This window comes from Mastigoproctus giganteus, chromosome 13 (genome assembly GCF_048544385.1).
Source record: "Mastigoproctus giganteus isolate SK-2022 chromosome 13, ASM4854438v1, whole genome shotgun sequence".
NCBI lineage: Eukaryota > Metazoa > Arthropoda > Arachnida > Uropygi > Thelyphonidae > Mastigoproctus > Mastigoproctus giganteus.
In genome coordinates, this window is record NC_143587.1 from 152,969,469 (window position 1) to 152,987,501 (window position 18,033).

Genomic DNA, 18,033 nt, shown 5'->3' on the forward strand with positions numbered 1-18,033 from the left:
CTTCACAAAGTGCATTAGAAAAGGTGTGATGCCTAAGCAATGGAATAATGCAATCATAGTTTTGCTGCATAAGAAAGGAGATAAATCAGAAATTGGAAATTATAGACCAATTAGCTTGTTATCCCATATCTACAAGTTGTTCACAAGGGTCATTACTAACAGATTAGAAAGAATACTTGATGAGAATCAACCGAAAGAGCAAGCTGGCTTTAGGACAGGATTCTCAACTATGGATCACCTTCACGTAATATCACAGCTAATGGAGAAAGCAAATGAATATAAAACACCATTATGCCTGGCATTTGTGGATTATGAAAAGGCATTTGACTCCATACAGCATAAGGCAATGTTTCGGGCACTGGAAAGACAAGGCATAGATACTCCATATATTATGATTTTGAAGAAAATATATGAGAGTGCTACATCCTTTATTAGACTAGACAAAGACAGTAGCAAATTTAAAATCGAGAAAGGAGTTCGACAAGGAGACACAATATCTCCGAAGCTGTTTACTGCTGCCCTTGAGGAAGCTTTCAGAAGATTAGACTGGTCGCAGAAAGGAGTCAATGTGAACGGAGAGTACCTAAACCATTTACGATTTGCAGATGACATTGTGGTCATGAGCCACGATCCCAAAGAATTAGAGGAAAATCTTAATCAGTTATGCACAGTTAGTAAGGATTTTGGACTAAAGATGAATATGGCTAAAACAAAAGTAATGATGAACAAGTATGCCACGGAAAGGGAAATAATGATTGAAGGAGCAGTAATTGAAAAGGTGGAGTCATATACTTATCTGGGACAAGTTATTAGCTGTAATAATGATAAATGGCTGGAAGTCAAGAGAAGAATAAATTTTGGATGGATAGCATTCAGGAAATATAGTCACATACTGAAGAGCAATATCCCAGTTTGTCTGAAACGTAAAATAATGAACCAATGTATACTCCCCACCATGACTTATGGAAGTGAAACTTGGGCACTCACCAAAAGAATGGAAGAGAAGCTAAGAACTACACAGCGAAGAATGGAACGAATTATATTGGGAATCAGACTGTTAGATAAGAAGAGAAACACATGGATTAGGCAGCAAACTCAAGTAAAGGACATTCTTATCAAAACTAAAGAACTAAAATGGTCTTGGGCAGGACACATAGCTCGAAGACATGATGACAGATGGACTAAGAAAATAACAGAATGGTACCCAAGAGGAGCTAGAAGAAAACCTGGAAGACAAAGGCGGAGATGGATAGATGAAATTCATGAGTTTTCGAGTAGTAAATGGATGGCCAGTGCTCAAAACAGAAGGAACTGGAAAGTTGCTGGAGAGGCCTTCATCCTGCAGTGGATTGAAAATGGCTGATGATGATGATATGATAGGTTCAGCTTGAAAAAAACTTTATTGAATTTCACCCTAAAATTGATAACTGATTTAATGGGTGTTCCATTTTCTGAATTTCTTGGACTTAGGGTGGAGGCAGGAAGGTCTAATTAACATTCAAATACCTGCTTCAACTCTGAAGAGTATCTTTGGAGGTGTGTATATTTTGACCAAACGGTAGGTTTATTTTGTCTATAATGAATGTGAAACCTCTAGTGGCGATGCTACAGTTTCTGACACTTGAAAAATCCTTTGCCTTGTCAATTCTCACATTGAATTGTACTCATACAGCATCCTTTTATATTTTCACACCTGTTTTATGTTGCATGGTATGCACACAGGATACAGTTACTTCAGTGCTCTATATCATGAATAGGGTAGCTGTAAATCTAAAGTGGTCACTCAGAGTATTTGAATATTACTGATAATAATATTACAATCTTAAGGTTTTCGCATGAAATGTCTTTCAAATCATTGTACCCTTTCATTGTCAAATCACTTGTCAATTATAGAGGTTTTTCAGAACACAAACATCACTAATATTTCCTTCATATGGATACATAAAAGCACAGTTGACTGCCCATTTGGGTGTCAGTTTAAATTCACTGGCAGTGAAAATTATAAGAAAGGAGTTGGTTACCACTACAATAATGTCATCAGGTAACTTCCAGATGGAGTTGTCAACACATTGCAAAAAAATTTCTCGCCACCTCTGCATAAATGAAGTACATCTCACATTAAACCTTCTTTCAAAATTCGACTTAGAAACTTGAATTATCGGCCATATGAATGAAATAATTCACATTAGATCGCAAACCAGTGGAGAATGAGTACTCTAATAATTGAGTTTATTCCATTCTTAATTATTTGATTCTCTTGAGATTTAAAAGCTCCTAAAAGGTTCTTATAACTAGATGAAATTTGATTATAATTTGAGATAAGATACCTAATTAAAGAAAAAATTAAAATAAATTAAACTTTTCAAAGTTAAAAACAAGCAAATCGAGGCAACCTAAACTAACAAACATTGCTTAACCAAATCAATATAACATCGTTTTAAGAAGTAAGAGGCTTTCCTGAATTTCACTTCACAATGTTTATCAGATAAGATTAAAACACATACACAGAGTGGTTGTGATTTTGTGTGGGTGTTCCTGGAACGTGCTCATAAACCAAAATTTGTGCAAATTAATACTCATTATTCCATAGAAATACATTAAAATTCGGGGTTGGAGGGATGTGTTTTGCGAACACAAATAGTCACCATTGTAAGATTTTTTGGCTTATTTTATGCAGATAAATTAAAATTAATAGAATTTTTTTGATAATTAACATAAATAAGATTAAATGATATATGTGATGAAAATTGAAGTGAAATGTATGAGAAAAAAAATTATTTTCACAAACGTTCAACTGAAAGTTCTATAGTACCTGTAGAGTACAGTAAAAAAAAAAAATTATGGGTAATCTGTAAATTTAAAAAAAACCTGTAAATTAAGATGTAAACATTTGAACCTAAAGGACAAGTTAAAAAGTTGCAATGTAAAACATTCAACATTATATCTCAAATCTAAAAGAATGTTGCTGCTTGAGTTAGTATTCAATTTTTTGTTTTTGTTGAGCTTGCCTAATAGGTAGTGCATTATTTAATTTTAATATGAAGTTTAATTTATTTCAAAATCATGCAAAATAAGACAGCGTAAATCATGATTACACTGTGTACATATGTATGTGTGCATATTTTATTGACCACCAAATACGGAGGATGCGGAAAGGTCAGGGAATGACCACCGCATATCCCCGGAGCAATATGGCCTTAGTTGCTAATGCTCCTAAAATCCAAATAACAAACAAACTAACAAGCATATTTTATTTATTTTTTATTTATTTTGTTTTTTAATGTTTCCCAAGCTCCATTTGGGGAAGAGGGCAGGATTTTGCTACTTGGATTGCATCTCCCTGATTCATTCCAAAATTCTAAAGAATGAATATATATTTATTTATTGATTTGGATTTTTTTTTTTTTCTAAATTTTGATGCTTTTATGTGTGATATAATATATATTTGTCTAATTTGTAATCATATCTTAAAATGAATATATTATGTTTTTGCATATATATTTCCTCCATATAGCAATCTCTAGACCAGATAGACGAAAGTGGTAACCTTCTCCTAGGAAAGCAGGCTCCTGTTTGGATCCCAGATGCTAGAGTTACAATGTGCCAGCTGTGCACTTCTGATTTCACTGTAACTTTTAGACGTCACCATTGCAGAGCTTGTGGAAAAGTATTTATGGATTTTTCTATTTTTTAATGTCTTCAAAAACATTTTCTCTGTGAAGCTTATCAAAAAATTTCCAAACTAAAATTTTAAATTATAATTGTAATTGAAGTGTGTTTATTTCTATGACATTTTGCTTTTTTTAATTTGTTTCTTTTTAGTGAGAGAGTGATCTTAATTCTGGACTGGAATTTTTGGAATGAGAATTGAAATCATTTTGATTTAATTTTTTTTTTATACCAGAATAAAAGTATTACCTAGCTTACACCCATATGTACATAAATCTTTAAACCACTGGTTCCCAACTGGTGGTTTGCAAACCCCTGGGGGTTCGCACTAAAAATTCTATAATGGTGTCTGCTCAGATTTACATAGGTATATTATTGAAAACTACAAAATATAACTAATAATAAACAATAAAGTAAAATAAAAGTAAAGAATTGCCAAAGAAAAAACCAAATCTCCCCAAATTCCTTATAATTAGTTTACTATCTTATAGTATATCATGTTAAATAAATCTGTTTTGCATACTAGATTTGTTTTTTTTTTTTTTTTTTTTTTTTAATTCTCAAGGATCATTTTTAAGTACAGGTACTTTTTTTTCTTTTTTTTTTTAGAATCTGTAGTAATTAGTACCGTGCATGGGATGAAGGTTGAAAAGATGAAAGAAGATACTTGTCAACATTAGACTTGAACTTTGTAAATTGTAATTTTCAGGAAATACGTACGAAGGAAGGATGTTACAGAAACAGCAGTTGAATGAATAAACAAGGAAGATGAAAAGTTGGTTCTGTGACTGTGAAGTTGGATAGTAAATGGATGTTGGCTGATGGTGGCATGTGTTTGGACTGTTTTGAAAGAGAGAGTGGGAATTATAGAAGCCAATTCAGAAAAACAGTGTCCATGGAAGTATCTGTAGAAAAGGCATGCAGCAGAAACAGTATGTCTATAAGACAGAGAGTGGAGAGACTCTGTTAGAGATGAGTCATTAATTAACCTAACTGCCCTCTTCTGAATGGAATCTAGAAGCCTGAGAGAGAGAGGTTTTGGGGGCACCACCCCAGATGTGGGAACAATATTCCATGGAAGGGCAGATTTGCAATTTGTACAGATGCAGAGGAAGCAATATTTGTAATTATTATTATTATTATTATTAGCCACACAGTACAAGGAAGCCCGAGGCTTATGTTGCACCAGCCGAAAAAAAAAAAAAAAAAAAAATCCCGAGTTACCCTGAGAGAGAGAGAGAGAGAGAGAGAGAGAGAGAGAGAGAGAGAGAGAGAGAGAGAGAGAGTAGACAGGAATCACCAAGAAAGAGAAGAATGATGATATCCAGCTCAGGACCCTGGGTTTGCCAAGCCCATACTCACCAGATGTGAGCCCCCGGGGTTAATGTTCTTTATGCCAAGAGAGATTAGAAGTCAGAGTAATCCCCCAAAAGAGATATATCATCTTGCCTAGAAATCGGAGTGTCAATGAAGATAAGCATAAGAGCAGAAGAATCCTTTTTGCAAAATATAAGACAGGACTGAGTTTTAGAAGGATTGAAATTAAGTTATCTTGGCCCCACTGGAGAATTACCTGATGATCAGCATTTAAGGATTTGGCAGTGGATACTTTAGAAGTTGAAGCTGTTTGATCAGGGCAAAGTTTCTTAAACTGGAAGGTGGAATGTAATGTGCTATCGTCAGCAAAACTATGGATAGAATTTGTGGTCAATGGAAGAAGGTCATTAATATACAAAAGGAAAAGAGTGGGAGAAAAAACTGAACCTTGTGGAACATGATCATTAGTGGAGAAGTTAGAAGACAGAGAGCCATCTATCATCACCTGCAGTGAGTAGTCAGAGAGAGAGACAACTGGATATCCATTACAAAGAACAGCTAGAGTGCAACAGCTAAAATGGAAGCTTATTTAGAAGACTTATGAAAAACATGATCAAACGCCTTAGAAACGACAAGTGCAATGCTTTGAGTTTCACCAAAGTATTACATTGAATTTGTCCATAGATGGGTAACACAAGGCAGAATATCTCCAGTGGAACGACACTGACGGAATCCATACTGGCAATCATTGATCAGATAAAAGATTTCCAGATAGTTTAAGAGTTGGCGGTTACTTGATTTCTCCCTTACTTTGGAAAGAGTAGAAGTAATCGCAATGGGACTATAACACTGCTCGACAAAATTTTTTTTCGTCATACCTCTGCAACGAAAGTTGGTTATTCTGAACAAAATTAATGATTATGAAAATATCAATCTTTTAATTCTATCACATCTACATCAAAAGATATATGCATTTTTTAAATTCCTTCTTTTTATACAATATCAGCATACATGGTTGTAATTATTTCACACAATATATGTTACTTAGACATGTTTCCCATTCAATGATTTCTTTTTATACTCTAGATTGCTTTCCTGTTTAAGGAACCAACAGTAATCTCCCATCATGGCAGAGTCCCAGAACCTTGGTATCATTTTTCCATTGCAGATACGTCCTGGTGGAAGCACTCTCCTTGTTCATCACTAACATCTGCTAAGTTTTCAGGAAAGAAATCCAGATAGGAATGAAGGAAATGCATTTTCAATGACATTTGGCACCCCATGTTCTTTTAACATTTCAGGAAGTTTGTCACCAGTTGCTCATAGTTCTCTTTTCTCTTTCCGAGGAATCCGTGTACCACAGCCTTGAAAGATCTCCATGCAGTCAGTTTAACATCATTCAGTTTTTTTGAAATTCTTCATCTTTTAGGAGCTTTCTTATTTGAGGACCTATGAAAATTCCTTCCTTCAGCTTTGCATGTGATAAATTTGTAAACACTTCCAGTAAATATGCAAATCCTCTGCCTTAGTGAAATTCTTAATCAGTTCAAGCTTGATGTGTAAAGGGGGAAGAAAAACCTTTTGTGGATCAACCAATGGAACATACTTTACATTGCTTTTGCTGGGAATATATTTATCTCTCTTGTTCCAGTGTTGTAAGAAGTAGTGTTTGGCTGTTGCATGACTATCCCACAAACACAGGAAACAACAGCATTTAGTGAAACCGCCTTGCAACCCAACAAGCAGTCCAATCACTTTGAGATCACCACGTATATTCCAACCATAGTCATTGTAATGTATAGCAGCAAGAATCTAGGACATACTATCATGTTTCTTTCAGGCCAACAGCATGAACAAGAGGAATTGATAGTAAAGTATTTCCATTATGAAGCAATACTGCTTTCAAACTTACCTTTGATGCACCAATGAACAAACACCATTCAGAGGTATTGTGATCAATATTCAGTTCGTGCATAAGACACGCGTGTTATTTTCCATTGCAAAATATCTTGAAACTCTTCATTTCGCTTGCGGTATATTGTACTTTTGGTGAGTAAGTTCCACTGTTGTAATATGGATCCAAATATTTCAGCCTTCTCTTTGGGTAAGCCCAAGTCTCTGATCAAGTCGCTTAATTCTTTATGTTCAATGTATGTGGGGCCTTTTCTTTTTCTGGTCCAAATCATGTGAAGTACATGGTTCTGCGACATCTGGTAAAACGATTTCTTCTGTACCTTCATCACTACTTCCAATACCCCAAGATTTTGGTGGCACAGGCAATTGCTGGCCTAATTGCTGATGGGATAATTGATGCAGTTCTTGCTCTTTTTGGAAATACCTTTTATTTTTGTCATGCAGAAATAGCAGTCATCGAAATGATTCTTGGGCTCGTGCCACACCATAAGGACGGCAAAAAGGTAATGCACTCAGCTAGCCATGTAACCACAGCCTTAAATTCATTGTACAAGTAATGCAACAGATATGTGGAGCCCAATTTTTTTCTTGGTCAGCGATCTTGCAGCTGAAGTACAATGAATATGCAACCAAATGAATATGGCATTGTATATTTTCTTCTTCTGGGTTTTTGGGGTTAAGTGTCCACAAGCATAGCAGAAGTTGTCTGGGTGATTGATACAAGTTCTGTGCTTTTTAACAATGCATTAATCTAAGAACAGTAAAAGCAATTGGTAAATTTGAACAGAAGGTGAATTCTTGTAGCGTAGTTTATCATACACTACAGGGTGTCTCAAAAATATTGGTACAAATGTTTAGGGGAGGTAGGTAACATCTAAAGGAATGTGAATCGCATAGGAACCCATAACCGGAAACGTCACTGTAAGTCGGTACACGGTGCGGTAGTCGCCGCACGAAGAGCATGCATTGATATACGAACTGTGAGCTGGCAGACATGCACCTAGTGTATGGATTAGCAGAGGGCAATGGACGAGTCGCTCAACGAATTTATGGAGAACGCTTCCCAGACAGACGTGTACCGGACCACCGTTTGTTTGTGCTTGTGCATCAAAATTTGTGCGATTATGGGTCATTTAGAGGTAACAGGAGTAGTGCGGGCAGTCCAAGTTCGACGCGAACTGCCACCATGCAAGAAAGTGTGTTGAATGCCATCCAGAATAATCCTACTACCAGCACATGTGCCGTTGCCTCTGCCTTAGGAGTGTCTCATTGAGGTGTACAGCGTGTCTAGCATGACGATTCCTTGCACCCCTTTCATCTCCAAAGGGTTCAGTTACTGCTCCCCCTGAACGCGTGGCTTCTGCGCAGTGGTTTCTCCTAGAAAGTGTTCAAGGCTTGAATTTTCCAGCCTACATTTTGTTCACGGATGAGGCTTATTTCGCTCGGGAAGGCTTATTCAATCAGCACAATGCTCACGTGTGGGCTCACGACAACCCACACGGTGTGCGTCCCCATGTGGCACAACATCACTTCGCAATAAATGTGTGGGCAGGTATGGTCGGTAACTGCTTAGTCGGCCCATACCTGTTACCATCCCACATGAACTCCCCTAAATGTTGGATCTTTCTTGAACAAGTTCTACCAGGGTTACTTGACGATGTTCCAGCAAATGTGAGATGCAACATTTGGGTTTCAACATGACAGGGTGCCTGCCCATTATGGAAGATGTGTTTGTGACCATTTGAACTGGTGTTTTGGACATCGATGGATTGGCTGTGGTGGACCCGTTGCCTGGCCCCAACTCTCACCTGATTTATCCAGCCTTGATTTCTTTCTGTGGGGGGCCCTCAAATCTATTGTGTAATGATCGCCTGTGAAATGAGATGGAAATGGATCTCGTGGCGAGACTTGTCTGCGCTGCTGCTGCTACTGTCAAAGAAACTCCAGGTGTGTTCGACCGTGTCCGCCAATCCATGCTGCGTCGGTGTCACGTATGCATCGCGTCTCATGGTGGAACCTTCAAGCATCTGTTGTAACATCATGAAATGCATCCATCTCATACTCCATTGTTAATATTATGTCAAATAAATGTTTGCCACTAATTACTCTCTTGTGTCATTTGTGCTTCTGCTACTACTTTCCCGTGACGTTTCTGGTTATGGGTTTCTATGCGATTCACATTCCTTTAGATGTTACCTACCTCCCCTAAACGTTTGTACCAATATTTTTGAGACACCCTGTATATCTAGAACAGTTGAATGGTGTAATAAAATTAATAAAAATACTGACTTGTCTGCAAAGGTGCATCAGAATCGAAATATACTATAATGCAAGAACAGTAATGATGTTACTTGCTTAACTTTTAGACCAATAAACAAAACCACACAAAAGTTAATAAGTTTAAAAATTGTATTTCAAACAGTAATGATATCTCTGTACAGAATCCATATCTTAAAACTGAGACATGATCGGAAATTTTTATAATTGATTTTAAATTCTATACCTAAAACTTGACCAGAAACAACCATTGATTTGCTGGAGGTAAAAATCATGTTGGGTATGTAATTGGATGGAACGGATTTGTCACCTGTTTTAGGAACTGGCTGTATATATGAGCAAATTCCCAAGCAGTCCTCAATTTGAAACTGTGTCCTCTCAGGTTCTTAGTCTGAGCAAGAGGAAGAATCCCATCAGCATTCAGCTTGCTCAACCCATTCAAGGCCTTATACACCTCAATCAGATCACCTCTCAGGTGCCTACTCTCCAGGTGCTGCAATTTGCAGGACTTAAGCCTTTCTTGTAAAAGAGCATCCCCTTTGTTCCCCTCACCAATCTTGTTGCCCTTCTTTGTACTCATTCTAGCAACTCTACATCCTTCTTAAAATGAGGCCTCCAGACCTGTACACGGTACTCTAGGTGTGGCCTGACCATTGCCTTGTATAACGGGATAATCACCTCCCTGTCCCTGCTAGCAAAATTCCTAGATATCATTGACAAGACTCCATGACCTGCCCTGGCAGCCCGTCTGCACGGCTCAGCGAACTTCGTATTTGACTGCACAATTACCCCCCAGGTCTCTTTCACTTTCTACTTCCCTGAGTGTGGTACCACACAGTTGGTACATTTCTCTTTGGTTATTGCTATCCATATGCAGTACTTTGCTGCATTTGTCAATGTTAAACTTCAGTTGCCACTTCTCAGCCCATTTTCCCAACTTATCTAGATCCAGTTGGAGTAGCATACTATCTTTACTGTCATTAACAACCCTGCCAATATAACTGGATAGATCCCATCCACCCCTACGTGCCTTCCCTATGTTTAACTTCAACAATTTCTCCTCCACTTTGCTCTCAGTTATTACAAAATCACTTAGCTCCCTGTTAACATTTGATAAACTTCTGGCACTGCCCTCATTGAATAACTCTCATGTGTGAATGTAGACCATCCCCAAATTTAGCTTAGCTTTATTTTTCTCTCTCTCTCTGTTTTTATTGTAATTTTATTTATCAATACTGGAAGATAGCACAGTATTACAGCATGTTTCAATCAATATAGGTACAACATGTTTATAACCAAACAATACAGTTATTTGTTAGGCATATTTTAGGCTACAAAAGTTTATTGCTTTACATTCATTCTTTCTAACAAATATTCAACTCTAAATATAAAATATATCTGATAGATACTTACATTATACATCTTTAGAGGCGTCTCCGTAGCCAGGTGGGAAGGAGCAGCAGTGCGTAGTACACGCTTCTTGATTAGACCGGGGTTCGAGCCCGTCACCACCAAATACGGAGGATGCGGAAAGGTCAAGGGAATGACCACCGCATATTCCCGGAGCAATATGGCCTTAGTTGCTAATGCTCCTAAAAACCAAATAACAAACATCTTTAGACCAGTAAAGGAGGCATACCATCTTACTGGAATTCTGCTGTTTTCACTCTCGAAATTGTTTTCAGAAGCACAAGAGTTAATCATTCTATGAATTTCAATTAGTAAGGTTTTCTTTCTTTCTTTCTTTTTACATTCAGTCATTCTGTGTACTTTATATAGAGGCAGACTGTATTATTTTTTCTTAAATTGACATTACTATGTCTAATTCGTGAGAGAGAGAGAGAGAGAGAGAGAGAGAGAGAGAGAGAGAGAGAGAGAGATCTCCCCAATCTTATGTAATAGGCAATTATAATTTGTTTGAATAGTTTTCAAGTGCTGAAAATATTTTAAATGGTTGTGTTTCATTATTTGAACTTGAATTTCTTTCTCCAAACCTGTTGTTGGAATACCTACTGTTCTCTATTTTTTAGGATTTTAACTTGATTTTTAAATGTAATCTTTTTACTTTCTTACTATCTTGTATTTGATATCATATGATGGAGTTTATATAGTAATTTTCTGCCATATTCCATTTGATTTCATGTTCAATAACTCTGTCCAGTCTATTCTAATTCAGTTCTTGTTTTTCAAGTAAGCATGCACATATTTCAGTCTTTCTGCTTCCTCTACTTTTGCCTAGTTTAAGCAACTTTGCTGCTTTGTGCTCTTTTTCATCCATTACATTTCATAGAATTTATTATTTTGTCTTTTCTCTGAATTTATATGACGGTTGTCATAACTTTAAGGTATAAGAGACTTAGTGTCACTGGCCTTTTTTTGAGTTTTTCATTTCTGGGATTTTCATCTAGTTGTCATGGAAAGATATGCAGTCTCAACCAACTTTTTAAAACATTGTTTTCCATTTGGTTAGCATTGATATGATTTAAAGTGTCTGGATTTGTTGGGTTTTTTGCTGCTCAATCAGATCGAGCCAACAAAAAAACCACTTATATTCTTCCTTTGGGATATGTCAGTTCAGTTTGCATTTCAGAGGAAGCCATGAATAAAATTGTATTTTGCTGTATTGCTTGCATTTCATTATTATATATACACTGAATCTATCTATATAAATATGAGATATCTGAGGTAGGGAAGGGTTTATCTATGTGCTCCATTCCGTTCGGTATGGTAGCAAGTGTGGCAGTTTAGTTGATATTTTCAGTGGAGAGTGCCTAAAAGGTTGCTAACCAATATATCATTGTGCTTGGGAAAACAGCTCCAGGAATTAGAAAGAAACTTCTCTTCCATTGGATTTAAGAGTTGTTTGTAACAAAATGTGTGTTTGGCATTCAGAGTTCTTTAGGAAAGAGAAGGAGGGGAAATAGTTTTATATAGACATAACACAGAACAGATATATTTTAAATAGTTGTAAGCTATGCCAAAAAGTGCTTTTTGTAAATCAAAGAACATTTTCTGGCTTTAATTATGATTTTTTTAACTAGATATATTTGTAAATGAGTTTTAAATTGAATTTTGTTATGTAAATTAGTGCTTAATTGCAAAGTTTAAATATGCTTCTAGTTTAAAGAACTTCATGTTCAAGAGCATAAGAAATCAGTTGGTTATCTCAAAAGTTTTCATGATGCTGTGAAGAGAAGGTACAACATTTATATTTGCATGGATATATTAATAAAGGTAACACATCTAAACGATCAAATTGAAGATGTTTAGAAAACAGAAGGTAAGCCTTAACTTTTGCTTCATTGAAGTAAAGGTACACAAAGCTATTTTGCAAGAAAAGAAAGAGTTAAATCAGACCTTAATTAAAAAAGAAAGAATCATTAAAATGTTAAGTAACTATTCTATGTGTAACCACCTGGAAGCATTATTGAACTTATATAACTTGCTATTCTGATGAATAAGTGTGTTAAAATTACTTAAAAAAAAAAAAAAAAAAAAAAAAAAATAGTCTCATTTGAGTTGCATGTTAATGAGTCAACAGAAATTTTTGAACTTGGAAGCAAAATTTATGGGGAAACATCACATTCATGATCAAAGAATGTTTACCTGAGTCGAGAACAAACAGGGTGACACCAGACACTTCATGTTACCAAGTTCCATGTGTTGATTACAAATCTGTCATAAGCACTTGGCAGGATGATCTGAATATTAAACTGATCCAAATAAAACATTATCAGTAGCCATGATCATCCATGGTCAGTCAAAAAATGAATAAAAACGAAGTTGCATTTGCAAGAATAGGAATTTGGCAACTCATTTAATTCATCTGTATTTACTCACTTGAGGTGAACATGCACAATGTCCTCATTGTTTCACCCATCAAAGATTATAGAATCCCAGTCTGTAAGGTTAGAAATCGTGATCCTTACGATTACAAATTATAGTTCTATGTAATTCATTATTTTTCCAGTAAATATATAGATGATAATATATATATATATATATATATATATATAGAAAATTATTTTAATGTTATGTGCAAATCTTTAATTTAACTTATGCTAATAATGAAAATACCGTGTACCCTGGGAGCGATGTATGTTGAATAAAGGGGGGGAAGAACGGAAAAGAGTAACGTTATAAACAAAGTGCGAATTTTGGAAAATGTAAAATTTGAAAAGAACGAAAATAGAAATAGCAGATTATTGAAAAGAACGACCAAAGTAGAAATAGCATTGCAGTATCTTTCATAATTTCTGTGTCATCTTCAGAGGTCATCCACCTAAATTATGAAAAAGAACAGCAATACTCTTACTTCTGTTTCTGACATGTTCTGTATGTCAAAAAAAAAAAAAAAAAAAAAAAAAACACGTGTACGCGGACACGTTGTAAAAAATAATTTAGAATATAAATTTTGAAAAAATAAAATACAAGTTAAGCAAAAATATTATTCCAAAGTATAACAGGTCATCCATGTAAGGTCATCCATGTTCTGTATGTTATACTTTGGAATAATATTTTTGCTTAACTTGTATTTTATTTTTTCAAAATTTATATTCTAAATTATTTTTTACAACGTGTCCGCGTACACGTGTTTTTTTTTTTTTTTTTTTTTTTTTTTGACATACAGAACATGTCAGAAACAGAAGTAAGAGTATTGCTGTTCTTTTTCATAATTTAGGTGGATGACCTCTGAAGATGACACAGAAATTATGAAAGATACTGCAATGCTATTTCTACTTTGGTCGTTCTTTTCAATAATCTGCTATTTCTATTTTCGTTCTTTTCAAATTTTACATTTTTCAAAATTCGCACTTTGTTTATAACGTTACTCTTTTCCGTTCTTCCCCCCCTTTATTCAACATACATCGCTCCCAGGGTACACGGTATTTTCATTATTAGCATAAGTTAAATTAAAGATTTGCACATAACATTAAAATAATTTTCTATATATACATTATGGTTGTAGGGTACCTTTGCTCTTGCAGTGTCCCTGATCCATAATTCATATTATTGATATTCCATTTTATCTCTATTCAAATTCAAATCCATTTTCTTTCTTTACTTAATTTTAATTTTTATTCATAATTATATATATATATATATACACACACATGCTGGTATATTCTTTTCTATGCTAGTGGTATACTTCATTATGATAGTTACCTTAAAGTAGATTCATTAAAAAACAATAGTAAATATTTGTGATATAAACTTTGTATTTTTACACTTTCAGGTTGTGTGTTCTCATTGTTCTTCAAACAAAGCACCTCTGTATTATTTACACTTTCAAGAAGTCAGAGTATGTGATGACTGTTTTACAAGTCTTATGCGAGGTGATTGCTGTTTTTGTTATTAGTGTTGATTATTAATAATGAAAATTTCACTGAACTAAATAAGTGATGTTTCACCATCTTTGATGTAAGGTCATCTGTAAAATTTTGTTTCTTAGGTGCATATTTTTTGTCTGAATTATGCTGGGAATTCTTAAGCATATTAGGAAAATACTTCATCAACATGTCATCAGACAGGTTTTGTGGAATGCCAGTATTTAGTTTGTAGTCATATTGAGTGTTTAACACTTTTTTTTGCTGGCTGGGTCCCATTTTTAGTGCACGTGCATGCATGCATGCACTTAAATTGTTGGGTTTTTATTGATTTACAAAGATGGTGAATTTCTTACAAAAAAAAAAAAAAAAAGCCAAAAATTAGTCCTAAGTTAATATTGACTCTCAGATTTCAGTAATCAACTCACCATGAGTTTCTCTGGTGCCTCCGTAGCCAGGTGGGAAGGAGCAGCAGTGCGTAGCACACGCTTCTTGATTAGACCGGGGTTCGAGCCCATCACCACCAAATACGGAGGATGCGGAAAGGTCAGAAAATGACCACTGCATATCCCGGAGCAATATGGCCTTAGTTGCTAATGCTCCTAAAAACCAAACAACAAACAAACAACCATGAGTTACTCAATTTTGCACCATAAAATAAACAGCAGTGTTCTCACAAGTGAAGTGTGATGATGTTATGTCACCACGAGGTGGTTGTTTAAATGGTCATCTCAGTGGATGACCAAGCATCCCATCAATGCAGCATGTGAAGGGGAGAAGGATGCCAAAAGATGTAGGAATGACATTAAAATTTTTTTATAATCCTATACACACCGTAGCCGAGTGGTCATGAGTGGGAGTGCAGTAGCACACGCTCTTTGAGTTGATCGGGGTTCAAGCCCCTGACTGCTGAATACGGTCGATCTGCCAACCCGCACTGGACCAGCGTGGCAGATTATGGTCCATTTCCCTCAACATGAATTGTTGAGGAGGCTTCCATCCTGCAGTGGGTTGATAATGGCTGCACTTTACCTTTTTTTTTTTATACACACATGAAGTGTAAACTCAAAACAGTATAGGCCAAAATTATTTGCAAACTATCTAATTTTCCCTGAGTTTCATTAAAGATTGACATTGGAACCAGAAAAGATGTGCTGTGTAAGTTCAGGCCTTCTATTAATACTAATAAAGGCAGTTTTAAAGTAAGAATATATTTCTAGTGAACTAAATATAACCAAATGTTAAATAAAAATAAAATAACAACCAAACGAAGAATACAGTTAACTGCATTCATTGCAGTGATTAATTACTTCTTTTTAAATAAATCTCCAGTATACATTTGTAATTGAATTGAGGGGATTTTGGATAGTCAGTTTTTTTGATAATCAATTTTAGTGCTGTCTGTTTACGGGAATTGGGAAAAATTGGTGAGACAAAATTACAGCCATTTGCATTTATTATTTATGCATTATGTACTGTACCTGCCTATACAGCTTGAAAATAATTGCCAGTGTTCTGCTGTATGAAAGATGTTGGTCTTTTTCCTTTTGCAAGAGTATGTTTTTTTTTTTGAACACATAAATTGGTTCTCATTCAAATTTTTCTTGAATTTCATTCCATTTATTGAGATGGGCTGAAATGCCAAAAAAAGAATTGAATGACAACTATTTCTTTATCATCTATTTTAAGTTATAACCTGAGTTGTTACAAAAATAACTTACTAATGTAATTCTTACATGTTCTTGTTTTGGTGGGAAAAAAAATTTGGTTAAATTATCCATGCCCCCTTCTCTATAATACCAACCACAATGATATGATGTGCAGAAACTATGCTAATAAATAAAATGGCTTGCATAAAGAATACATATCAACTCTAATTGCAAGCCAGTTTCCTTTTGATTCTACTTTCTGTCACATTCTTTGATAAAGGATTTTAGTAGTTTCTAGAACCTTGAAAGTTTAATATAATGATGAGTTAGATTTAGAAATGGAAAAATGAGGGACATTTCCAGGATTTTTGAGTTATGTGATATGGATGTAACTTTCGATCCAACCTGAAATATCTTTGAGACACAAGTTGGATCGAAGGCTGCATCCATATTGTTATCATATAGGTCAAAAATCCTGAAATGTGCCATAGTTCGATTGTGGAAGTTGAGTTGAAAGAACTTTAAGTAGCAGTTTATGCTTACTGAGATGACTTTATCCAAACTGCTGTGTAAGCATACATTCCTTCTTCAAATTTAAATTTTATTAATCTGGCAGAAGGTATGTCCTCAATAGTGACAAAAAAAAAAGGTGCAGACCTGGCCTGTTTTCAAATTTTTGTACTTCTGGAATTTTTTTTTTTTTTTTTTTTGCTTGCATTATATCAGTGCCAGATCTTTTGTGAATGGATTGCATTAATAATTATAATTTTTTTTTTAATTAAAAATTTTTAAATTTAAAACTTTTTTTACGTGCCATTTTTTGCTCGAAATAAAAAAAAAAACCCTCATCAAAATTAAACATAAGCATGAAAGTAATAGTTGCATCCATTTTCTAGTTTAGAAAATCGATAAGGATACGAAATTTAAAAATTAAATTGTGCACTTATTTCTGTTTATATGTTACATGCAGAAGTAGAAATATGCAGAAACTTTTATTAATTCTGCTTTAATGGAGAGGGGGGAACCCTGCATAAAAATATATTTATATTTTTATTTATATAAATATAAATAATCTATCCTTTTTATGCGATATATTCCCCGTCTCCCTGACAATAGAGTCACCAACAATAGCTAGTTCCTTTGGGACCAGCGCATTCTTCCTTGAAGATTGCCGCTGTGTTGCCTGATGCCCAGGAGTGAGCTCTGGTGTTGAGTTGGGAAGCTGAGAGCTTGACGGGCCCCCTCATATTAATTTCTTTTAGGGCATCTACCTTACATCTCAAGCTCTCATAGACGCCCATCAGAATGCTGAGTTGACGCCTAATTTCTAGACACTCTGCACCTGGCGTGTGCGCACACACACACACACACACAAAGACATGGATCATGTTCTGTTCCAGAGAGTTTGGCAAACATTTCACAAGTTGCACATTCTTTTAGGCTGTGATGCATTGGAGAATCGCCCCCCTCAGTTATTCCCTGAGTCACAGCACTCCTGCCACTTTGTGCCCTAGTCTGGGACATGATATTTTAAATTAATAAGACCAATAAATTTAATTAATTAATTGTCAATACTACACTATCCAGTAGAATGCTAAATGCAGTGATGCGTATTATGCTATATAATTTTACGTTACAGCTACCTAGTTACCACAATTAAAAATTTGAATTCCTTACCACTCTCTATACAAAAACAATGGCATACATAAAAATTATTTATTTGTAATATTTTATTATTTCAGATTAAAAGGTTAATAGAATCCTCTTTTTATTTAAAAATTAATAAATTAGGATGCTAATTTTTTTACTGCTAAAATGATGCAAAGAGGCCTACTTATATACCATCAGTTATTCAATGATCTGATTATTTATGATACCCT

General features: G+C 35.1%; 1 protein-coding gene across 3 annotated transcripts in view; it reads left to right on the forward strand.

Annotated features, from left to right (window-relative positions):
• Nucleotides 1–18,033, forward strand: part of LOC150076529 (uncharacterized) — a 437,825-nt gene that overhangs the window by 366,220 nt on the left and 53,572 nt on the right. For all 3 annotated transcript variants that reach the window (XM_090387824.1, XM_090387826.1, XM_090387825.1), the window contains 2 exons: nt 3,515–3,667; nt 14,414–14,513. In XM_090387824.1, the coding sequence (XP_090243950.1) occupies nt 3,515–3,667; nt 14,414–14,513 (253 nt within the window). The remainder of the gene's footprint in view (nt 1–3,514; nt 3,668–14,413; nt 14,514–18,033) is intronic.